The sequence below is a fragment of the Rousettus aegyptiacus genome, unplaced genomic scaffold (assembly GCF_014176215.1).
Source record: "Rousettus aegyptiacus isolate mRouAeg1 unplaced genomic scaffold, mRouAeg1.p scaffold_m13_p_13, whole genome shotgun sequence".
Lineage (NCBI taxonomy): Eukaryota > Metazoa > Chordata > Mammalia > Chiroptera > Pteropodidae > Rousettus > Rousettus aegyptiacus.
The window spans coordinates 36,121,227-36,147,528 of NW_023416288.1; the positions used below are offsets into that span (position 1 = coordinate 36,121,227).

Sequence of the window (26,302 nt, forward strand, 5' to 3'; positions counted from 1 at the left end):
CTTTCCCCAAATCTGACATGAGTCAAACTTCTTTTTGTAGTTCTTGCATTTTTCCTGCTTTTGATTAATCGATAGATAATGTCTGGCATACCTATTATGTCTTAGACTTAATTTTACACTATTATGCAGAACAGTAATTACTAGGGAAAAATTCCAAATAGTTTTGTAAAACGCTAGTGCTACTCGTTAGACTCACTTTCTTATTTCTGACATAGTTTTCTCATACATGGATAGAAATGGGAGAATTTCACTTTTTTCTTGATACCGTGATTAGTTATTCTTGTGATCATAAATAAACATTCATTCAAACTCTCTTTTATTCTTTAAAGCATATTTCTCTTGTATATATGATATAAATACTTTGAACATTATTTTTTTCTTTTTTTACTTCATTTTGTTTTCTCCTTGAACTAAACACAAATTTAAAGTCTACCCTTAGATGTAAACCTCTAGTTCCCAAGGAAACGTCTAGTTTGCTGATGACTCATTATAGTTGGTTATAGTCCGGGTTTTATTATTATGTCTAAGAATAAAAGGCTTTTAAAAGGAATTCCCAGGAAAGGCTTGGGGAGTCAGAGAATGATGGAAGGCAGAGATCTTCTACGTCTTATTCGTATTCAGCCAGATTTTTCTGCAACATGGTTAAGGCCTTTATTAATTATAATGGAAATAATGATGCATATATTTGGGTGTAATTCAAAGGAACATCCCAGCACATTTGCTCACATAAAATGATTTGTCATTTTACTTTCTCATGTGTTTATACTTTTTCAGAGCTAGTTTTTTGGTTTTGCCTGTCACATTTGTAATGCCAAACAAATCTTTTCTCTATGAAGGCAAATTTATATTACAAAACTGAATGGCTCCTCTTTCCTCTCCCTTTTTTCCTGTTTGTCTGACAGCGCTTCCCAACAGAAGACCATCTGATGATTCATAGGCACAAGCATGAAATGACTTTGAAGTTTCCCTCAATAAAAACAGACAATCTGTTATCAGGTAAGGAGTCATCAGGTGAAGAGGTTTTGCGTGATTAGGGACAAATACTTGTGGTTTTTTTGATAAGGTGATTTCCACTAGCAAATTCTGTGCCTTGAAAATATGCATTTCTAAGGTATAGCAGAGACTGAAATACTATAAGGCAAAATGTAATCAGCTAATATAGTGTTCACTCAAATAATTAAAGAGCTGTGACTTCTCATTTTCTGGAATGTAAATATTTATTATTCTGAAATGTAGCTCTATATTTGTTAAACTCACATACCTGTAATCACTCAAGAAACAGATGTTAATTGAGCATCTTTAGTGCACGCTGCACCATTCCGAGTGCCATGCAAGGTGCGGAGACCCTGATATCGAAGACATCACAATATAGTGGGCGTGTGAAAACTTGGCTAAAATAGAGGACTGTCTGTGATACAGAGATGGTTTCCCACTTAGAATGGTTTGACTTAGATTTTTTGACTTGATGATAGTGCAAAAGTGAAACGCATTCAGTAGAAACTGTACTTCAAATTTTGACTTTTGATCTTTTCCTGGGCTCGCGACATGCAGCGTGGTACTCTGTCATGCTGCTGGGCGGCGGCAGCGAGCTGCAGCTCCAGGCGGGCACATGACCACGAGGGTCAAAGACAGATGCCTCCACGGTGCACCGTGTTGTCAGTGTTTTCTGGTTATTATGTTTTGTGTTTCTACACCCCATTCTGTCTGCAACATGCTCATCTTTCTCTCCTGCTTCTGGTGAGAAGAAGAGGAAGGCAATGACGGAGAAAAAACTCAAGGTAATGGCCCAGCTGGAGGCTAACACAAGTGTTCTGAGCACGTCTGCGGTAGGCGAGGCTAAGCTGTGATGTGCGGTAGGTCAGGTGTAGTAAATGCATTTTCCACTTAGGATATTTTCAATTTACGGTGGGTTTACCCCGATGAAACACCAGTGTAAGTAAAGGTGCATCTGACTGTGAAATGAGTATTATAAGGAAAAACACTACGCGGCTTTAGCAGAAGGCAGTCTCGTTCTGGACTGAGGTGAGTGGTGAAGGTTCCCTGAAGAAGCAGTAGAATGTTAAATGAGGTAATGCATGGAATTGCAGCCAGTGCTCAGCACGTGTGAGCAGAAATAAGTAATAACAATAATTAATCCACCAATTAATTGCTATTTCTTCCCATTTTGAGAAGCGGTGTAGTAAATTAGAAAGAGTGCAGGGCTAGGGGTAAGGAAACTTGAACTTTAGCCTGGGCACTGCCTCTACCAGCCATCCAGCCCTGAGCAAGTTCATGAACCCTTCTGGGCCTCGGTTCCTTTTTCCATAAAATGGGAATAATTTTATCTTCCCAGTCTATTTCACAGGTTTATTGTGAGGATCCAATGAAAGAATGCGAGTGAAAGTGTTTTTCATAAACCCCGGCAGGGTAGTTGAAGCATTTCCTGCTACCCTTCTTTAGCTGGGAATATTTCACCTGAGCCACAGTCGCCCTGGCGTTGTCAGAGATGGTACAACAGGAACACGTTATGATGGTATCAGAAGAGAGACTGACTGCCCTGGCAGGCCTGGCTCGTGTAATTCAGCATTTCTATGACACTTAAATTTTACAAGTATTTTATTATCCCTGTTATTAGTAAATCCTCTAAGAGTTTTGCCAGAAGGATTATTATTACATCCCGTATTTTACTGATAGAGGAGGAGGGGCTCTGGGAGATAAAGCAGCTTCCCAAACTCACCAAGTAGGGCAAAGATGAGACCCTCGGTCCTGCAACCCTAACCCACTGACTTGCGTTGGCCACTGCATTGTCGGGGTTCACCAGTTTATATACACTCTCAGATGTTCCTGGTGACAGAGCTGTCCACACAACTTATTCAGTCCACCAGTGACTTGTTAATGGTGCAGAAGCGTCGTGGTTTGGAAGACTCTCAAAGTTCAAAGGCAGGCTCTTTCTTTCCCTCCATTCCCACTTCAGCCTGTTCGTGTTTATGGAATGAGCTGGCTCTTCAGAAATAGTTTTGTCTTTCCTTAAGTCTAGAAACAGAGAGGTAAATACTCACATTCGTAAGAATTATGAAAGCCTAGAAGGATTACTAAGGACAGCCTAATCTATCCTTTTGTTTTTATCATTGACTATGTTCTATGGAACCACCTGTGGTATAACCGCATGGGTCAACAATGAACCTATATATGCAAGTAGCAAGGCTGTAGATTTGCAGTTGCCAATATTTAAATTCATAAGTTCTTCCTTTATTTTTCCCAAATAAGATTCCTAAAATAGACTGCCTGGTGGTCGGGGAGTGGGAGGTGAGTATCAGGGGGTGGTAGTTATGTGGAGATATTACTACTATCACGGTAAGTACCATGTGGTAGCTTACAGGCACATTGCTAGTCTGGCCCTACAAAGGGCCCCATCTGAAGGCTTGAAAAAAAAATAGCTAAAGATGTGTGAACACTTTTATATAATGCCTATAAACAGTTTTTTTTTTTTTGATTAAGCTCTTGCAGCTTTTCAATTATTCTTATCAGGTTCTTGTTAGTTTGAGGCTGTCGCTGCCAATAATTGGCAGTGCCAGGTGGAAAATTATTGGGAGAAAAGTCACCTAATTTTGATTATGTCAAACTTGGAAGAACAAAATAAGGGAAGAAATAAATGTGAGGAAAAACGGCATGAATAATATGTTGGCATATTTTCTTTTGCTTTCTCATGCTTTATGTCGAAGCTGGTATGAGGCCATTTTGTATTCCCAATGAAATTAAGCACTAAGTTTTTAAGCTTGCTACTTGCTCTGCATGTTTGTAGTCTCGTAGAATTTTCTCGCTAGAGCAGAACACAGAGCTATCCAGTTAAGCTCGATGACTTTGCATTTAGAGGACTGAGGTCTATGGCATTTTGTATGTTCGTGTTGTCCACACTAAATTGTAATAAGTTATCTATTGAGTATTTTTGATTTTCTATTTGTTTTTTTCTAGGAAAGCCTACAATATGTGTTTATCTCAAATCTCATTTTAGTTTTAGCATATTAGATTATGATTGCAAAGATGAACAAAGCTTTTACTTGTCTGTATCCTGATTTATTTAGATTTCAATTTATTAAAAGCTTCAGAATCTATTAAAAATAGGTTCATTAAAATTTTACGTAATAATGTACGTTAAGCCTATGTTGTGGCTTATCATGAAGATGATTTTATTCAGTTCAAAATATACTACTAATAATAACAGTATGAACCAAATCTTAAATCAGTAAGCATCATCAGGGTAAAAAATCTTCAAGTCTTTCCTGGGCTATTTTTTTTTAAAGCAATATTCAATTACACAAAATATTATTTCAGATAAAATGGAGTTCGATATATATTAAGAAGATAAATGATGGTAGGTATGTTCAATACTAATTTTGGGTTATCTTGCATTTCTGAAAATTAGTTCATTAAGTTGCCTTTTTAAAAAATCTCCTTTATTAATTGCAAATATTAAAATTAGGGAAATTATTAAGATGCCACAGATATACTCTTCAAGGATCAATGTCCAAAGAGTTGTAATATCTGAAATAATTTCTTCGCTTTGCCATAAAGTCCATTTTATTTAGGCCGAGTAGAATTTACTTGAAATGATCTCTGACATGCCAGAAGACTGGGCAGTAAAAGTGACAGTCATGGTGTTTTATTAAGATGAGTCTGCTCGTATGGACAGACAGTAAACATAAAAACCTCTCATTCTCAAGGGACAGTACTAGTAGAGACATGAATGGGGGTGGCAGTTTCAGATTCCGAGGGCAAAAACTGTGGCCTCCCCCCACCTTGTTCCTCCTATTATTCTTGTTTGATCCACGTGGCCCATTTCTAGAGTCCTGATCTTATGATGGAGATGAGTCTTTCCCTTCAGCTGTTCTCTGATAGAAGATATATTATTCATGCCGTGTTCCGTCATATTTATTTCTTCCTTCATTTTGTTATTCCAAGTTTGACATAATGAAAATTAAGTGACTTTTATCCCAATAATTTTCCACCTGGCACTGCTAATTATTGGCAACAACAGCCTCAAACTAACAAGAACCTGAGAGAAGTTGTGCTATCAGAGGTTTTTAGATGCTAAGTTCAAAATGGGAAGCTTCTGTGGACAGTACACTTCCACACAGAGGTTGCACGATTACCAGCTATTATGTGACACAATCTGTTTGGTTTGAAAATGTGGTCAGATTTCAGTATTAAAAGTAAAGAGAAAGATGTTTGGATTTCTTTTAATGGCATTATGGTTAGGCATCCAGAAATCCCCAAATCCCTCCCTGTCAGAAATCTCCACCCCACTTATTTACAAAGTTTCCAAGTTCTGTACAGAAAAAAAAAAGCAGAATGGGAACCAAAGAGCAACTTTATTTATAGATGAACAAATTTTATTCTAAATGAAAAATGTGTGTGTGTGTGTGTGTGTGTGTGTGTGTGTGTGTATGTGTATGTGTGCGTGTGTGTGTGATATGCTGGCAGAGAATCGTGTAGATAACCAACCTAGAAGATGATGGGTTTTGCTTCATGGTGGGATTACTAGGCATTTAAAGGCCTGGTTTCATATGCCTCTTTCTCAGGCTTCCCACCTGAGATATTGATTTGGTGAGACCAGAGGGTAAAACCACAAAACCAGATGTAGCGTAGCTGACTGTATCTTGAGCCAACACACAGAAGAGATGCAATAGAGACTGGCTTCCTCATTCCATCTTCCTTATCACCACATGATACAGAGCATCTAACACAAATGACAACATGGCCCTTCAGAACCCAATTGTGTCCCTGGATTAGGTCTGGAACTGGGACCTATCTCTAGTTCTAGGCTCTAAACCAAATTTTCACCACAGAGAAAGCAAAAATATTATTCAGCGAAGTAGAATATTTGTCTCCAAGAGAATGGTCATCATCAACCAGATGCCTCAGAATCAAAATCCATTGTTCATGGCTCTCTGCTACAAATACTCAAGAATATATGGGAATTTTGAGGGGGAAGCCAGAGGGAAAGTATATACCTCACTCCAAATTTTTTTTGGAATGAATCAAGATATAAAAAAATCCCAACTGAGCAAGTGAATAAATCATGCACGCGCACGCATGCATGCACACACACACACACACACGCACACACACACGGCCCCTACCTCTTCTTCCATTGATGGCGAACATACATAGCAACTTCCCAGTGTGTATATTAATCCGGTCTTTATGAACAGAAGGTGGTGGAGATGGTTTGCATCAGAGGGCAGCATGATAATAACAATAGCTTCCATTTATTGCCTTATCTTATGCCTGTAATTGTGCCTCCTCCTTTACATACATTGTCATTTAATCCTGGTCACGTTTTTCACGTGAAGAAACAAAATCGAGGATAAGCAGTTTGTTCAAAGTTCCTATCTGACTCAAATTTTCTTATTGTACACCTAGATTTGATGAGCTATACATGCTAAGAACATGTTTTGGTCTTAGATTTACGTTTGGATATAAATCTATAAATTCCCTTTTTCTTTAATATTCATCAAAAAGAAGTAATAATCAGAAGTTTTAGAGGAAGATTATACTAACACATTAGCATTTAGAGGAACAGAAACTGTGTTTTTAAATTACATTTTCTTGTCCATTGTGACAAGTGGCTATTGGTATTTACAGGAATTGTCAACTTCTCATCCGTGTTTTTAGCTGGTCAAGCAAAATAGAATTTTGAATAATTCACCTGAATACCTCAGAGGTCTTGATCTGCAGTCCTCTCTCATGTATGGAAAACTGGCTTCCAGTCTGTTTCTATCTGACAAAGAGTTTAGGAGAGCTGAGGCAATCAGCAACTAATGGGAATGTTAGGCTTTCGCTTCCACTACTCAGGGCAGGTTTTGATAAGAAAATCACCTGGGATCCCTTCGTTCCCTTGGCCAGCAGAGACATGATCTCACAGTGTTCACCACCCTTTTTTAGCAGCTCAGCTCTTTTAAAGAGAATTAAAGTTGTGGCTTGATTGCTGTTGGAACACTTGGGTAGGTCCTGGCTGACAGCGAATAGATGTAGAATACATACTTATTTCATTTAAATCTAAATCCATGTCTTCTGGCACCATGCGTCCTAAGCGAGGCCCTTGTCAGAGCCTTTTCTAGTTGACTCTAAGGGTATCTAGTCCACCATCTCTCCACTTTGACAGTATATGGATTCCAGCAAATGATTCAAGAGCGTGAGAGTGTATCTCATCTCTCACTGACCTAGATCACCCCAGCCATGGTCAGTTTTTAAGCATCCCACAGCTGTTGTTTAAAACCAGAGTTGCCTTGGTTTGTCCCATGGTAGCACTGCATCTTGGGTCAGATGTGGGGAAATAGAAATGTCACAGTTACTGAGAGGACCCTATGGCTTCTATAGCATATTCCCACTTACTAAAAGACGCATTTTTTTTTTTTTTTGCAAAGAAGTCTGTCTAGAATTCTATGGAATTCTGTCATTTGTTACTGATTATTGCTCTTATAAAGGATTATGTATTTTCAAATTCATTTAAAGTAAACTGTCTTAATTAGGACTTTATTAAGATTCAGATAGGGACTAAGTAAGAATATTTTAAAGAAAGCATTTGCTAAAAAATTCATAGGATAAATATAACTATAAAAAGAATGTAAAAAATAAGAAAAATGCTTTTTCTGAGAATCCCAGCTCTTACTAAAATAGATATGTTAATTCCAATTCTTTACTCTATTGATTTGAGGGCTCTCTTGGGAATTACATTAAGCCACATTTTGTTGGCTGCAATTGAGTCATGCAAATAATAAAAATGCATTGCCTTTTAAAAAATACCCTATAATTAGAATGGTCACTAATTCAAACTGATCTTTTTTATAACTGGTCTGAATTAGTGAGGCTTTTTATAGTATTACTAGCCACCATCAATTTAACATGAAATGATGTAAAATTACTTTATGTATTCCTTTAGTAATACTATAGTTAAGAATATAAGAACAATAGGACAGACAATTTTACTTAGGAAGTTCACGTTTTTCTCCTCTGGCATATAATGAGAACTCTGCTTTTCTTTCCTTGTTCTTTTTTTTTTTTTTTTTTTAATTGGTGACTTGTTGCTCTGCCTTTTTTTTATCATCGAGGAAAATGAAACATAGACAAACATATAACTCAAATGCAGCTCTGAAACCGAATAAGGTAGCAACCTATTATTAAATTTGAGCAGACTAAACACTTTTTAAAAGAGGAATCAGGTTTCAGGCTTTAGCTTTGTGCTTGTCATTTGGACTTTGGAATAATCATACTTGCTGAGGCTGAAGCACTTGATGTTAGGCAGACTATAGACTGATTGGAAGAACTTAACAAGTTACTTTTTTTCTATTAGTTCTAGCCATATACTTGTCCTTCTCAAATGTAATGTAGTGTAGGATTTCCTATTACATAACTGATGGGCGAATTCCTCAATCATAATGCTAAGTTTCTGCCACTGTTTTGGGTAGATGTACAAGTAGCATCTCTGCATGGCAAGTATCCTCTACCTAGCTCTCTACCGAGGCAGTAGTGCTAGGAAAGGATGCTCCTTTTTCCCAACAGAGTCACCATTCCAGGACTGGAACCAGGTATTGAAATATGACCAACCTTACAAAGGATTTTCGAAACTTCTTTTGGTGCCATCTTTTTTGTCCAATGGGTAAAGAGATCCCCAACGATGCATGAAATTACTAGCAGTGGTAGGAATTCTCAATTGCACTGGCCCTAGGTGCCTGGGTCTCTGGAGAACATGGTGTGCTGTTTGCAAACTCCGCGAGAAGGTGACTTGCAGGTCCTTACGTAGCGCCAATTCAGATTTACAAAGGTAATAACAACAAAATACTTTCACCCTGGGTCAAGTTCAAACTCGAAAGTTATTAACTTTTAGTTTCATTTGAGATTTGGGGTTATCCCATTCTGTCATTCTGATGGGCATCACTAAAGTGGAAATACTAAAAGAAAGGCGAGCAGAAGTCCTTGAATGATCATCTCAGTTCTGAGTTCCCAGTCAGAACTCAGGCACCAGTTCCTGTAAGTCCTCAGAGTGTGGCCTATTACTACGGAACAAACTTTAGATATTATCCACAAATAGAGCACTGGCCCCTATCACTCAGGATATAAAAAAAAAAACTGCTGCCGTAGCTAACTGGTTGTATGCTCTTAGTTCTAAATAGGGTGTGGTTTACAAGAATTTTAATTTATGGCTCTGGACATTACCCACTCATTTCGGGTCTAATTTCAGCTGGAATAGTTATTTGACAAGGCATTCATGTGGCTAAGAACCTCTGCCTCTTTTATTTAAGCTGCTGATAGATTTAGCTGTTCCCTTTTTGAAGATTTGCACATTTCCTGGCTTACTTGGAACTGGTACCATGTGGGATCAAAGACAACTGGAGACCCTGTATTAATTCTAATAAATGTTAAAACAAAAGTTAAGCTCCATTGTCTGGTTCCTGTTGTAACTGGAAAGAATAGCTCATTCACAAGAAGAAAATGAATAAAAAATTAGGAACAGTGTGCCTTATCTATTCCAAATGTGGATAGAGATATCTGTTTTGTTTTTCCCTCACTATATCATACGGCAAAGTCACATTTGGTAACAACTCTGGGGCCTTCGTCTGGGTCTTCTCCTCTAGAGATGGCAGGGATCCAACTCCGTTTGTGGCCCATGGCTCCTCTGTTTCCTAGCTTTGGTCCTTGCTGCTGTAGAGAGGCCCGTGGTCATGGACAGTGACGTTACTATCCCTGTGCCATGCACTTTCAACCTCCTTTGCTGGTATGTGGCCACGCGCCGGTAAATGGGAATAAGTTTGCTTTAGAGGAGACATAAAACATCTCACAACTTTGCTTGAGACTTGGCTCCGAAGTGCTAGCCTGAAATCTATTTCATGGGCCATCTCATGAACTTGTCTCAGAGTTTAGTTTTATGGAGGCTCTAGGATGATTATTCTATCTACCTGGAATCGTGGCCCTCAACTTGTAAATCTCCAAGAAGCATAGAGGAATAAAAGAAAAGTTAAAACCTGGAAAACTAAATTCCTACTGATGACAAGTGGTCTAACATTTCAGTTTTGTTTTGTGATGTTTTTTCAGGTTTTGTAATCACGAGAATGTTCCTGCAAGGCAATAGGGAGCCTGTAGGATTGTAATGCAGTTCTACTCTGCGAGGGATTAAATGATTTCAAGATACTTCAAAATAATCAAGATTGTTAGGGTTGTCTATTACCGGTACAATTATCTGACCAAATTTCTAAATGGGATGGGGGTGAGTTTCATTTTCCTCATAAGTAAAATGGGGAAAATAATTTTTACCTAATATGATTGGTGTAGAAATTAATGAGATGGCACATACAAAGCACTTATCACTATGCTTGGCATGGAATAAGTATCAAATAAATGGAAGAATATATATATACGCACGTGCACACGCACGCACAAATGCACACACACATACATAGCCTTTTTGTTTTGCACTCTCAGGTCTTGTTTACACCTTCTGTTCAGAAAACTTCTTCGTATATCTAGTCCCTTACCTCTGGCCTAATTTCTAGTGTCTAAACAGCTATTAGTGATGTCCCCCATTTAGCTGTTCTTTAAATGGTCATTTTTTTTTTTTGACCTACTGAGCGTCTATTGAAGCAAACCTGTTATAGAGGTGATGTTAGGATGCACAGAATCATGTAACTTTGAGACTTCACTTGAAAGATGCGGAATATGAGGTTTAGAGAGTGTAGGTGATTTCCCCCAATCATGTGACTTTAAATCTGGGTTTCTGGGTTGTCAACATTGTCTTTTACACGTACAATGAGTCCTTTGGAGCTGGGAGGAAAATCTGGGCAAAGCACAGGATTTAGACTGAGAAAAGATTATGTCTGTAATTGAGAGAAGAGTTAGTAATGATAAGATGGTTACAAATTGTGTGACTTTGGGCAAGGCCTTTAACTTTTGTCTCCATTTCTAAAATAATATGCACCTTACTTTGTAGGATCTTGTGAGATTTAGATTCTAGACATTATGGATGAAATGTCTGTAAACTGCAAAATGGTTCATAAATGCTAATTTTATATTTTATTAGTACACAGCACATGATCGTTATATGTATATATTAGATACATAGGTGTATATGTTTTCATTTTAATAAATTAATTAATGTGCTGATAAACCCGTTTTCCATTAGACCCAATCCTTTGCGTATCTTTTATCTGTAATACCCAATTTATGACCTCCTGCGGTAGGCTCTCTATGCACTGCAAAGAGAGCTCAGCATCTTGGAGACGGGGCTAAGAATGAGGGAGAATGCAGTGGGGGATTTTTGGCACTGGAATCCAGGTCAACTGTTTGGTTACTTAACAGATGGGAAAGCCCCTTGCCCATAGGGAATCGAGAGACATCACCTCGGCAGCACTGATTAATTGGCATATCAAGCTATTCTCAGCTTCATGAATAGTAGGCTATGTCTTTGAATCTCAATGGATAACTTACTGGGATTCAGTGTCCTCTCTTTGGTTTAGAAAAGTAAATATGATTCTAGTTGCTTGTCATATAGGAATTTGTAAAACGGGTGCAGAAATGGAAAATATGTTTCAACTTAAGGGCACTCTTCAGTTGGCTGCTGGTGGTGTCTTAGAAAACTGCAGAGAGAGGTTTGGAGACTGAGTGTAGGTCGAGCCGGACAAGTGCTGTATTCAACCTAGTAGGAGCTGCCATAGGCTTGGGAGGGAGTTATATAGGCACATAGTGAAAATAGCACTGAGGCCTTGGTTATAATCCTGGTGTTGCCACCTGTACCTGGGAGACCTTGAACAAGACCCTTCATCAATCAAGGCTTCAGTTTTCCTCATTTGCAAAAGAATTGGCATGGCCAGCCTTCCCTCCATGGTTCTTTCTGGTTCTTATATCTTCTGTTTCTGAGAAAGGGCAGTTTATAAAGTTTTATTTGTATGAACTCAGGTACACCTTTACTAAGGAAGATGACTGTCCTAAATGATTACAAAGGTGTGATTCTCCCTATTTACCTCATAGCATCTTGTGAGATCTAGATTCTAGGGAACGTGTGGGAAAATATTTTGTAACTGCCTAAATATTAAGCTGTAAATAGTGGCTTCAGACCCTCTGGCTTTCTCAGTAGTAAGCTCTCTAGACAGTCAAAATATGAAAGAAATTCTATTCCCTTTAAAGAGTATCTTCAGAACACTCTGTTAGCTATAGAAAAAGAAACTAAAATTAATAATTATGTTTTTAATGGGTAGAAGCTGAAAGTGTTTGACCTGGAAACTATGACTCTCAAAATGAGAGATAGAATTGCTGAATGTTCTTTCTCTGCTAACAAAAAAGAATTAATATACTTGTTTGTTTCTCTTTGTATGATATAAAAATTTATGAAATCTTTTTTTGCTCCAAGCCTCTTGAAATCAGGCTTACCATGGGCTCAGCAGATTATTTGGCCCGATTTTAGCCAAATCGTTCTTTTCCAGTTAGGATGAAAGTCTTTCTACACATTGCAATGTTATTCAAGTGATATGGACCCCAAAAGTCAAGGGCAGGGTCTCTTGAAGTCATCCAGAGGGAGGTTTGGAAAAAAGCACTCACCTGCCTACTACACACTGTATTCCTCCTTTGGGATGTATGGTTTTATTTTCTTCCACATTCTGGGGCTAGAAGATTGTGGATGTCCAATTGGCATCTTAGAACTCATGCATGATCACCTGGTCTCTATTTTCAGATCAGACTCCGACCCCAACAAGGTTCCTGAAGAACTGCGAGGAAGTGGGGCTCTTCAGCGAGCTGGACTGCTCCCTGGAGCACGAGTTCCGGAAGGCCCAGGAGGAGGAGAGCAGCAAGCGGGTAGGTTTGCTTCAATGGACGCCTAGACCTGTACCTCTTCTGACACCTGCTGGAAACTTCTTCCTGGAGAGCTAGTGGCACTGCAGGTTGTGCCGACGTGACCTGGCCCTTCAACAGTATTTTAGCCATTTGCAGGTGTTTGTCTAATGCTTTAAAAAGTTGATGAATCCCTGACTGTGGTAGAATCCAAAACTAGAAAAATCATGGGAAAAGCTGATATCTGAAATGTAAAATTCAAGCAAAACAAACAAACAAACAAAAAAACCAACCAAACAAAAAACATTACCTGATTCTTGAAGCTGATTCACATAAACTCACAAACATTTTCTGTTCAAAACTAGTTGTTTCGCTTTGTTAAATATTTAATAGCCTTAGATGGTGGTGAGTGCAGAAGACAAGAGTCAAAGATACAACCAGTGAAAAATCATAGCAGTAGAAGAGGGGATTTCTTCAATTTTGGCCCAGGTTGTAACTCTCATTTCCACAATCTTCCCAGTAGATGTCTATCAGGTTGACGATTACTTCCTACTCACATTATTGAACATCTGTTGCTGTTGAGACAAATAGGTTAACTATAACTATAGATTATTTGTTCTTACAAATGTAGAAAATCCACTTTATGAATCCCTCCAGAATACATTCAGTTTTATTGTAATGTTGTGCTGGCATTTTCAAATCATTTTACAAGATTAAGGAAAGGAAATGAAGTCATAAGTAAATGTGATAATGAAGCCTTTTAGTATTTTTTCATTGTTTTTTTTTTGTTTATAGAGCATTATTGAATGCCCAAACTGTACTAAACAACAAATTAGACACATTCCATGAACAGAGTCTTTAAATGTGAAAGTTGGTTGAGACGAAGGACCAGTGAGGTTGTAATGGATTCTGAAGTTCCAGCTGTTCCATCTGGAGAAAAATTTTAAAAGGCTCTGATATTTTTCTAAGTGTTTCAAAACCTTTGAATCCTCCTCTACGTGAAATTTTAATAATCCTCCTCTGCCAGATTTTTCATGTCACTTTCTCACATTAAAATAGTCAAGGGCTTATAGTCAGTCTGTAATGCTTTAGGAAAAATCATGAAAATAGATGAAGGTTACAAGAGGGATATAAAATCTTCATCAACTCATTTTATTTATTTATAATAAATTCAATATGTCATTCATATTTGATGTTCTCATACCCACCACCTCAGTAATATGAAGGACCTTTTTTCTTCTTTTTTAATCAAATATTTATTTAACACTTGTCAGATACTACTTTGAGCAGTTAAAAAATTAACTCAAAAATAAAAAGGGTACATTCTATATTTCATGGCAATAGAAATAGATTTTCAAAAACCCCGTGAAAATAGCAAGGGAGAAGAAGAACCAAAAACCAAAAGACTAATAAATTTCCTTTGGTTGAGTAATAAATTTAGCTTTCTTAGTAGGTATGGCATATGACTAAGGGACTAAATTCATTCATTCCTTGAAATAGTCAAGGTGGACTTCTTAGGTTAGACTGAACTACGTGAAAGGTGTTTACTTGGTTCATATTTCTGATAGAATGGTTCTAACTGACGTGTGTGCCTTTGATTTTCCTAAAGACATTTACCCAGGACAGCTTTTGGAAGCCCATGACAGGGGTGTCATTTTAGGCGGTCTCCATTATGTAGTGCTCACGATCTCCTATATTATGTCCCCCGGGAGGAAATTCTTGCCGATCTGAATTCCAGGAAATAGTTGGCTTCCCCTGAGGAACCGAAATATTTTCTCCTCATGGATACGAGAATCATGTAACTGGTTCTGTTTCTCTTTTTTTTGACTGCTCGGTTAACATGAAGTCAAATTTATTGCTTAACTTTGAGAACTTTTTAGAACACTGTGATAAGGGTATTATACTTCTCCCCCAAGACTAGACTTCCAGTTCCATTTTATATTTAATCTGGTCCTGATTTTTTAATTTAAGAAACATGTTCATGCTAGGTAGTTTTTGTAAGTTGCTTTTGATTCCTTGTGAGTTGAGGAAGAGTATTAAATTATTAAGCTTTAAAAATGAAGATAGGCAAGCAAAGTTGAAAAAGAAGATGATTGTAGTTGTAGAAAAAAAGAAGTATTTTCTCTCTTTGAAATGTTGCTCTTAGCCATGTGATGATTTCTTGATGGGTACGTGGCGGTGGGGATTCTGCGCCAGTGCCTCCCGAGGTTTGGGCAGGCCCCTCAACAGACCACCGTCTCGTGCCCCAGCTTCACTTGCATACACGAGAGCTGTATAGCACTGAGGCTGTTAAGGTAGCCTCTTCCCTTGCCTGGTTCAAACCAGATGAGCCAAATCCAGCCTTGGGTGCCCGTGGCTCCGCAAGAAGGCATCTTCTTGAGTCTCAATGCATGGCAACTCATCCAGCAGCCAAATGGGCTGTGTCAGTGGCTTCTGCTCTAGTATTTCTTTGGAAGACACAGGGTGGGAAAATGAGTAGGAGCTGTTCTCCAATCTGCTACCAACGTCCCTGGCACACTGCCAACCTCAGCTCCTTCTTCATTTATTTGTTTTTTACTTAAAAAGTAAGACTATAGTTCTTTATTCAATGTATACCTTGTTATTATTGAGTGCTATTGTCTCCTGCTTCCCTTTTGCTCCGCATTCAGATAATTATTTCCTTTTTAATTCTGTGTCTCCAACTCTCTTCTGATATTTTCCCTCTTTGTTTTTTTAAATAAAGTTTCCTCAGCAAGGTTTAGTAAAGTGGAAGATGGAGTAATATAACTGGAGAATTAGTTTACTAAAAGTTCTTGCTAGAACTTTCTAAGTACGTTATACAAAAGTATTGGGAAGATTGGGCTGGTTCTTTCATCCATCTTTAAATTTCAAGCTATAGTTGGGTCTAGAAAATTCTATTCATGAGTAAATAGACAATTTATTCTTTCTTAGCACATGTAGCTGTTTATTGGGAAAAATTGTGTTCCATAGACTGTCTCTAATCCTGACATCATTTCCAGAAGCATCCTAATGTGTGCATAGAATGAGAACAGGCTAGAGGCAGGTTCTGGACATTGGATGAAGCTGCAATATCTACAGCCATATCATAAATAGCAGACGACACATTGCATAGTTGCTTCAGTTTTCCATGTTAGTGTGAGCTCATAGCCTCAAAACTCTTTAATAAGAGATTTCTTTTTCTCTCGGAAAAGCATGCATCATAAGCAGGCATCACAAATTTAAGCTTGCCCATGGCTTAGAAGTCAGGGTAGTTCATATCCTTAAACAGATGAGAAACTTTTGTTTATTATTTATTCATTCAAAAAATATTTTTGAGTGCCTACCATGCACTGTCCAAGGCATTGGTGACTATACTACTAATTGAAGCTGGTAGGAAAAAGAAAATAAAGCAACCCTGCCTTCATGTAACTTAACTCCAGTGGTCAAGACAAACAAGAAGTTAAAATAAAATGTATGATGTGTTATAAGGTGCTAAGCACTGTGGAGAAAAATATAGCAGGGAAGGGGCACAGGTAGAGCTGGGGGTAGCAAGTGGGGGTGGTAAGTGGCTGTTAAGTGGACATGCAGCAGAGGACTGCAGGAGGAGAGGCCTGGACCAGGTATGAGAGAAGAGCGTTCCAAGGGGAGAGAGAAATACATACAAAGCCCAGAGGCTAGAGGATGGTCAGCGGGTTGGCAGAACTGCAAAGAGGACAGTTTGACAGGAGGGCGAGTATGTAGTAATGCTAAAGAGTTGGTGCGGGAGAGCAGACCCAAGAAGGCCTGAAGACTTAGGCTTGTACTCTAAGCATGATGGGGAACCAGAGGACAGTTTTGAGCAGAGAAGTCATAAGATCTGACTTATGTGTTAAAAATATCACATTTGTTGCTGAGTTGAAAGTAAAGAGTTGGAAGACATTGGTAGAGACAGACTAGTTAGATGGGTATTGGAAGGATCTGGAATAAAGATGGTGGCACATTGGTAAAGGTGGAGATGAAGGAGGTGATTAGATTCTGGATATATTCTGAAGATGGAGTCTATAGAATTGGCTGATAGATTAGATCTGGGAGTAGTAGAAAGAGTGGAATCAAGGATGAAGTCAGATTTTTGGCCAAAGCAACTAGAAGAATGGAGTTATCTATGGGAAGAGCAGGTTTAAGGGGAAAATCGAGGAGATTGTGTTTAGACTTGTTAAATGGAGATACTGAATCAATCAGCAGATGGATATCTATGTCTGTAATTCTGGAGGTGGAGACCTGTCAGAGATATCAGTTTGGGAGTCATTGGCAGAAAGGTGGTGTTTAAATATGTGACCCTCGACGGAATCACCCATGTCAGGAATGAATAGAAGTGACGTGGAGAAGACGTCTGAGCACGAACTTGGCAGAGTCCTCCGGAATCCTCCAAGACAGAGTATTCAACTCTCTTCAGTGGCCAGAGAGGACACAGAAGACTATGAGGTGTGAAGAATCAAGTTGAGCATGGGAACCCTAGCCATAGTGCTGAATGGGCTCTAATTAGTGGCAATTGGCATGCTGATTTTGTGTTTAGTATTAGAGGGAAACAACAAGGAAAGATTTTTTAAAAGACAGTGGAAGGTTAATTGAGCTTTTACATTTGATTTTTTAAAAAAATATCAACTAATGCACATCTAGAAAGCCGAAGAGAGCGTCATCATCATCCGATAGCAGTTGTGCGCAAGTGTGTGTGTGTGTGTGTGTGTGTGCGCGCGCGCGCATGTGTAAGAGAGGGACAGGAGTTGAAAGGACTAAAAATTAACTCCTTTGTCTGGCTGAGAGAAATATAACATTACAGCCTAATGTGGTGAAGGCCCCTGAAGATGAAAAGTGCCGTGTATAAGTGCTAAGTGTTGTTATTCTCCCAGAGGACCTAAATCTGACTCATTATGCTGATGCAGCAATAGCAAATTAGGACATTTCCATGCTCTAGAATTCCTACCCAAATGATGAAAAGTGCAGTCTATTCCCAGGGGGTGTTGACTGTTTAACACACGGGAACTAGGGACAAGCTACAATCTTAAGATCTCAGATCCCAGCTCAACAGGAGTCATGGAACGGGGCATGGCCAGGTCAGCGTCCGCTCAGAAAAGCCCAATCTGATTAAATTCTGTACCTGGAAATCATGTTACCCGACACCACCAGTCATTTGGGGAGAGAGGGTGCAGGGAGGGAGGTGCTTTGCTTTGCTTTGCCTTCCTACGGTCTTGCTGTATCAGCCACTAGCTGGCCTGGCTGCTCTCTGGGGAAGGTATGAGTGGCACTGATAGAAAAGAAAAGATACCAAATTGAGCAAACTCGCAATGGCTGCATGTTTCCTGTTATGTTAACATGTTGCTTTTATGATATTTGCATTAAACAATCTCCCTCTTCTCCCAGGAGTCTGGAGAAAAAATAAGGTTCTGAAAAATAATAAAATAATCAAATAAACTTGGTTTCATCCAGGTTTTGAAAATGTCACCGTGTTTGCTAAATCCCAGTAGATGAGACTGTTTTTGATCTTTTTGTTTTGTTGTTGTTGCTGTTGTTTTTATCAGCAGGATTGCAAAGGAAATGCCCACGGACAATGTCATAAGACACAACCTATTTCTTTCCCCGCGCCAATGACTGGATACCCTAACCCTTATAAGGATTCTTTGGGTCCTCCCATTTCTATATGCTACACATATAGTCAAGCACTTTCGGCTTTCTCCTTTTAGGTTTAAATTAGGTGGAATTTGATGCTGGAAGAGAAGTTGACTTCGTCTTTGCATCCCACTCAGGAATGACTACACCAGTGGATAAACTGGAAGCTATTTCATGCATTTTAGTTCTCTGAGATTGTGGGTTAATGCATAAATACAGTCTTAACAGATTAGTAAGAGTTAGTGCCCATTTCCATGTATGTTGATGAATCACAAAGTGATCGGAAGCTCTGCCTCAATTTTAAAATCGAGTGAGAAATAAAATAAATGCACAGAGGGGTGTGTGTGTGTGTGTGTGTGTGTGTGTGTGTGTGTGTGTGTGTGTGTAAAGTTAGGGTGCCCTCAGAGTCAGGTGTATTTGACATGGATGATGAGGGAAGGCCCACGGCTTGGAGAAATACTGACTGAGAGGGGTCCAGGGCATTTGTTCATCTCCTCCCTTGGAGAATTTCTATATTTGGATAATTTGGACCTTCATGGAGGAGTCCTCCCAACCTAATTTTCACACTAAAGAAAACCTATCCTACTGCTTGAGGCTGAGGATTTAATTTCTAATGCTGAATCGTTTGGCAGTTCATGGCTCTGTCTTCAGGCAGCGTTACAATCCAGATTAAAAGGGGGTTGGTGGTGGTGGCAGTAATGGCAGATGAATGTCTCTTAGCCTGTGAGTGGCAGGTTTCATTGCACCCTGAGTTGAGTATTAAGCCTTTAAGTTTGCTTTTGTCATAGCTTTTATTTGTATTTGCTATCATATGGCATTTGTTCTGGCAAGGTAGAGTTCTCCGTGCCTGAAATCTTTTTGAGAACCCATCGCAAGACTCTCAGAGACTGAAGTTTGCATTAGAAATGTTTTGCATTCATTCTGGGCTATGATGGGTATTCTCACAAGAAGGTACTGATGCTTCCACTTGAAGCTGTGGAGTAAGAAGAGATTGGGAGGATTTAACCCTGTTTACAATATAACATGAAGATTGCTAGTGGAAACAGGGCAGAGATTTGGGGGGACTCTCTATTCGCGTTAGAAACATTGCCGAATAAAATCGTATTTTCTTGCACCAGTATGTCCCGCTCAGTTGTGACTGGCATGGTAAAGACGAAGTACTTATCTCTTCATGAAATGTATTGGGTCCACATATGACATTTTGAACATACTACTAATGATCATTTGATTGTTGTCCCTTTAGTTAACAGGGAATAGTTATAGGTGGTTGTGGCAATACTGTTGTCCCCATTTTAAGTGCAGAGGAATAAACTATGAAGAGAGACCTAAAGAGAGTCGACAGGCACTCACTAGGACCACGTTTGGCTTTCCCTTGCCTCCCTGCCTGTCCTACCTCTGTCTCCTTGTCTCTTGTCTGTATCCACTCTCAGCTGGCTTTTGTTTACACCTTCTCCTCAGAAAACTCAGACATTCTCATCGTTTAACAAGCAACTCCACCCAGACAATTCCTTTATCTAGACTTCTAGCCCTCATCCTGAACTCGCGTATCCATCTCCGACCTCCAGTTGTTACCAGGCATTCCCATCTGAACATACCACTGCGGCTCCTAACTCGACTTGCCCAAAACTGTACTCGGAGCTTTTCAGTATCAACACTGCCGGGTCCGACTCCTCTGGTTCTGTCAGAGGCATGTTTCACCCACTTGCCTCTGTGCCTTCCCTCAGCCTTGCCTTTCCTCCCTCCTTCGCCCCATTCACAAGACCCAGTCATATCGTCCCTGCATTTTCCATTTCTATCACCTCAAGTCTAGACTAGACCGCCATCACTTTCTACTAGGTTACGACCGCAAATTCCAAGAAAGTTTTTTGATCTATAGCCTAACTTTAAAGAAAAACTTAACATTAAGTATTATTGTGAAATCGAATGCATTAAAAAATAAATAAATAAAAATGAAGTGAAATGTGAAAAGTACAAAAAAATTCTTTTTGAAGCTGTTTGCTTGTCACTTGTGGTTAAAAGTTCCTCCAGATATTATCATTGTTATAAGGTAGAGGGGTTGGCGTGGGATGTCAGGTATAAAAGGAAGTGTTTTGGAAACTGTTAAACAGTCTCAGTTCTACAACATTCTATACCTGGAAGGCACTCAAAAGGACCAAATCAGGGATGGGGTAGGGGAGGCCTAAAAAAAGACAAAGAAAAGAACCCCCAAATAACCAAAAACACAGTGGAGCCCTTAAGTTCCCCAGGCACGACAAGTGAGCACAGGCTCAGGCTATGAGGACCTCCTGTTTGGCCAGCCTTCCCATCAGGCGGCCTTACTGTAGTTGAAAATTTGCTCGATTGCATTATTTGGCTGGGAGAACCCTCACTACAAGAATTCTGAAGCTCAGTTTTAAGGCCCGAGGCAAGGGCAGCTTTTCCCAGCAGGAGACTTTCTCATCAGGGTGGTTTTTCTGTTCTAGGTTGGGTTGGGTTCTCGGCTTGTTAAAATCACTTCTTACCTGTGCCATTGTGGGCAAGCCATGCTGGAATTTCAAGGTCTTAACCCCAATGGAATCGCAACAGTGAAAGGATGCTCTCCTCTGAAGGAATCGGTGTCCAGCTGTGAGTAATTCAGGCTCCCAACACGCCAGACAGGCACGGAGAGGCGGGTGTGTACCTGGGCGCAGGAGGCCTCCACATCTGCGGAGGAAGCTGTTCTGTCCTCTGCGAGGCCCTGCGTTAATGCTCCCAATGGCGAGCAGGGAAACAGATCTGTTTTCTGGGCCAGATTAAAACAAAATGACTAAAAGATGAAGCTTCCGTTCTAGGCAGAAAACAGCCCTCACATTTGGAAAATTGGACCAAATAGTAGACGACGTAGTGAGCATCTGCAGCTAAGAATCACTTACCTGGGCCTCTCGCAGTGATATGAGAAAAAAATTGATGTTGTAGGAAAGGAGAAGGAAAATAACATAATAGTTGCAAGAGCCTCTGCTGCCATCATCTCATAAATCCAGGTGAACATTAAGTAGGGTTAAGAGCAGGTATGGGAGTGATTTGCTCTGGGAACCCTACTTCGGCATTTGTGTGTTGTTAAGTTATTTCCATATTGATAAGGCCGAGGCCAGGAACTGGGATTCCTCACATTCCTCCTGTCCATATTTCCAGCACATTGGCTGTCAACTCAGACTCATGGTGCAATTACTGATTTTAGCATCAGAACCCTAGAGGGACAATTGCCTTGTGCTTTATCCAACTACCACCAGAGCCCGAAGGCCTAGGAAAGTTTATGAAATGGTAGATATTTCCCTCTCAATTACTTGTACCGCATTCCTACGCTTTTGGGAACTCGCCATTCTGGTGACCCGGAGGGGCTTACCAGCTGGATGGAAAGAGACGAGGTCAGCCGTGCAATGTCACCCTGCTGGCTCATTATCTGGCTGGGATGGTCCTCGCATCCCAGGTACGATGGGCTATCTGTCGGCCGCAGTCTTCTCCAGATCATTGCTGGGCTTTCCTTTGTTGTTCTCTGTTTTCTGAGATAGTAAAGGCTCTTTTCAGCCTGTTCAAACCTGTGACTCTTCTGTGTGACGAGGCCAGTTCTCCCGGTCGTCTCTAGAGAGAAATGGAATGTCAAAAGAACTGTACTCTCGGCTTCGCCTCTAAGCGCCTGTTTTCTAAGAAAACTTGCTAGTGTTGGCAAAATCAGACTGCTGTGTGTGTGGATGATATTTTGACATTCGACCTAGAAGCGAATGTGAGCAGCTGTTTTATTGGACAGTTTTGGACCTAGAAGGAGGAGGGTTTAGTCCCACCTGCAAGCTTTCCCGTCGTCGTCTGGCACTGTGGGGGCTTCCCCAGGCTTCTCAGTGACGCTAAGTGAACCCTGCATTTTGGATGTAGAGTGGCTGCAGCCTTAGGCGTCCCCAGCATCTGACTTACGTGCGGAGCACACCATCTGTTACATGAAAACTTTGAAAGCTGATCACAGTGCTGACCAAATCCTGCCTAAGCTGGTGCTGGGCGCGGCCTTTTTCTGTGGCTTTATGTTTGGGTGGGGGCTTATTTGGGCTCTGCAAGCAGTCATATCCCCAAAGAAGAAAAGCAGTCGTGTTTTGGGTGGATGTCGGGTTGATTGACTACAGATGATGCAGTGCTGGGCATTTTGAATAACAGCCACTCTCAAAGAAGTTGGCCCCTTCCTGGCTTCTCTCGGTATGATTTGTTATGCACACAGCTTAGGAAGTTTCCCAGAGGATTTATGAACATGAGGCTCTTGCTGGATTTGTTGGCACGCTTGGCCCAGGCATTGCTATCCTTTCCAGGGTGAGCCTGGAATTCACTGAGCTCTAGAATGTAGAGTGAGTGTGAGCCCCACCCTTCTAGCCCCACTTGGTTGGTCCCCAAGTGGCTGGAAGGGAATCAGGCGGCCCAGCGTTCTGGCAGCCTTTTCTTCGGCAGGACATGTCAAAGTGTGATGCGCACTGTGATATCTCAGTGCCTCTGGTCCACCTGAACATGGCCTCCTAACACTTCCGGTCTGATTCTCAGCAACCCAGAAGTGGGCTGTGAAGAAGTAATGCAAAGTGCTGTCTGGATCTGGGACGAGGGTAAGAAATCTGGACTCTGTTCCACCCCTCACTAAAAGTCGGGCATGACTTCATTTTCTCACCAGTTAACTGGGCCTTTTAACAACCTTGGAGTTATAAACATACATAGCTCAAACTTATTGAAATCTGGAGTGCAGAAAATAAAGCTAATTCCTAGGTAGGTGGTGTTGGGTTCACATATCACTCCCGCATCTCACCTCAGACGTTCGTTCAGATGTTGACTAAAAGAATTGTCCAAAAAGGGGTCCAAACAGAGGTCCACATCCTCAGAGGTAACACAGTGGTACCATCGCTGCTGGCAAGTGCCTTGCCCCTGCACAGCGGGCCGAGGGGAACAGCACCTTGTTCCAGGTCTCTGCCGGATTCGTTTCTTTATTTGTGTCATAATAACGCACACATCCATGAGTACATGTTTGAGGCAAAGCCAACGATCCGGGCTGTGTGAATAATTCCTCATTATTCTGACCATTCTGTAGAATTTCCTACAATGTCTAATTCAATACCAGTTTTGACAGACACGTGATGTTCACGTACAGCCTTCCACTGCCCTCTGACTGTGAAGATGGCACAACTGAATTGCCCACCGGCTGGGTGTGAACTTACAGTTGACTTACCATTAGTGGTGATAGATTTGCACGGATCCAAACACACACGCCCTCCCACACACGGACCGCATTGTGACCAGAGGCGCATATTGCCAGACAGCTGGCCAGGGCGAGGGGTGCAGTCTGTGATCGCGAGCAAGACGAGCCGCTTTGACCTCATTAGTGCCATTCTTCTAATTGACTGCAACAGTCACAGACTACACAGCTCCCGGCGCTGAACTCCTACTACAAGGGGCCGGTGTGTTGTACGGGAAAAACAATCTGTTAACGGCACTGATGGAGTAGTCCAAGCATTCTTTTCTACTCTGAGATTTTGCGTTTTGCCCTTGCTACAGCCTGCTGCCTTTGGAGAAATCCTCACCATGCCACAGCAAACCTGCCTAAATCATGTAGTAACAGTGGTTTGTTATCGTAAAAGAGTATTGAGTGCTTTGGTGAAATTGATGTGGAAGTGTAGAGAAATGCCTGAGAAGTTCATACAGAGCAGGGGAGGTTCATGTCTCTGATCTTTGCCTGTGGGCTGGAGTCAGAAGAGGGAGTATGAATGGAGCTTTGTGTATATCCTAGGAATGGCTTGAAAGGAAGTCAGCCACTAAAATACTTTGCTTGAATGCTTTGTGTGATTCATTCAGCTCATCCTCCTGGACTTACTGGCTTTTTATCAGACGGTAAATACCACTCCAACAGAGCCAGGCCCGTTTGAAATGTTTGACTCAGTGCGATTTTCAAACGTCCACGTACGACTTACTATGCTCACATATTCGTACCAAGTTCCCCCTCCTTCATTTCGAAGTCATGGCACTTACTTCCTCATTCCTCGTTCCCTGCCTAGGGTGTCTGTGGAGCCCCTTTCTTTCAAGTTTGCCACTGAGACTCTTTGACATATTAGCCAGCTGGAGAATGTAGGCTGGACACAGATGACTAATATTTGCAGCCGTTTTCCCTCTCCATAGAAAAGAAGAAAGAGACCGAGTCTGATTATTAAAGTGGTCCTCCTCTTCTACACCCCCTGGCAGAGGTAACCTGCCCTTTGTGACGAATGCCTTTCCCAACAGCTGTTTGGTGATTCTGTGTCACTGGGCTCATTGTAAAGTCAGGCACATCCTTTTAATTACCTGTTCGTGTTTCAGTAATGCCGAGCTCCGTAGCACAGAGAGAAGGGATAAGCCTTCATTGTAATGGATTTTTAGTAAGACTATCTCTGAGATAAGAGTCCTAAATCTTGGCAGTCTCTTTAGAGCACACACTTTGTGACTGCACACAAATTCCTGACTCCCCAGAGCCGCGTTGTAAATGGAGTGCGCCGAGCGGGGCCGGGTAATAAGATACTGCAGATGCATTTGAGAGCAAGGTGCACTTTTGCTTTATTTATGAAGATAGACATGCTGGTTGAGGGCTTAATCACAGCTGATAAATCATTTTAAGAAAGCCTATTAGAACCATATGCTGATTTTTTGCATTAATATAGTGTGTCTGTTTCCAGTCTAATAAGACAGGGTTTTCTCTCATGCTCTCTGTGTCTCTCCAGTGTGGACTCTTTATCTGTTTAAGTGGTATCACTTGTGTGGGAGCATTTATCTCTTTTAGAGGTACCATTAATAAAAGAACGTGAAAGGAGAGAGGGAAGGAAAAATGAGTGAAGGCACCCATTGCACAGTGCCTGTGTGTGTGTGTGTGTGTGTGTGTGTGTGTGTTTATGGTATGACAGAGGGAAGAGTCAAAAAGCTGAGGAATGGAAACATCTCAGTTGGAGTTTTGGAAGGCCATGGGTTGGTTTTCAGTGGGCACAAGGTTGTCGCTTCAGCCCAGGCCGTTATAATTCTATAGTAAAAGATTATCTGAGTATAGAGGTGTATGTATGTATGTGTGTGTGTGTGTGTGTGTGTACAGATATGTGAGCACATGCGTGTGTGCGTGTGCACTGACATCTTGGTTACCTCACCTCTCCCAAGCTAGCAGAGGTCTGCCTCAGGAACAGGTCCCAAGGCGCTTTAATGAGAGCCATATTGGGGTTCCAACTCTGAGCCAAGTTCTGTTTATCACTAATTGCAGGGGTGCCTCACAGATCTTTTCTATTATTTCCTGATTATTCCCCTGCTCTTTTTATTATCTTGCCAAAATTCAAACAGTAATAATTGCATGATTTATTGTTTATTTATAACCCCTTCTACTGCACCAATTGCTATATTGAATAGATTTTAAAACCACAATAGCTTTTACTAAATGATTGGATTTCTTTTACCTTCCACAAAGAAGTCATATATTTGTGAATCTCACTTCTCTCTTTAAGACTTACTGGCTTTTTATCAAGCAGTAAATACCACTCCAACAGAGCCATGTCCCGTAAGTATGAATGGTTGACTTCGTATAGCTTTCTGACATCCACGATCTTCAAAGTGCTTCCACGATGCTCCTTCTTCAGAGTCCTGTGTTTCCGGCCATGTAAATAAGGGAGTTTTTTTTTGGTGCACAGAAAGAGCTTTCATGCCAGGAAGATGTTTTAGAAAAGGATATTAATTTATCCTTTAGGATTACATCCAGGTTGGATTATATGACTGCTGTTTCTTTCCAACTCACAGTTTCCATGATTCTCTGAAGACAGAGTTTAGAGATAGAGATAAGTGAAAAGCCTGTTTTATACAAATTTAGACGTAGTAGAGAAATATGACACCAAGTTATTAGAAA

At 40.6% G+C, this 26,302-nt stretch overlaps 1 protein-coding gene across 5 annotated transcripts in view; it reads left to right on the forward strand.

The window, feature by feature from the left end:
- The window catches only part of CREB5 (cAMP responsive element binding protein 5), a 379,991-nt gene that overhangs the window by 74,255 nt on the left and 279,434 nt on the right, over window positions 1-26,302 (forward strand). For all 5 annotated transcript variants that reach the window (XM_036230426.1, XM_036230429.1, XM_036230424.1 and 2 more), the window contains 2 exons: window positions 903-996; window positions 12,701-12,822. In XM_036230426.1, the coding sequence (XP_036086319.1) occupies window positions 903-996; window positions 12,701-12,822 (216 nt within the window). The remainder of the gene's footprint in view (window positions 1-902; window positions 997-12,700; window positions 12,823-26,302) is intronic.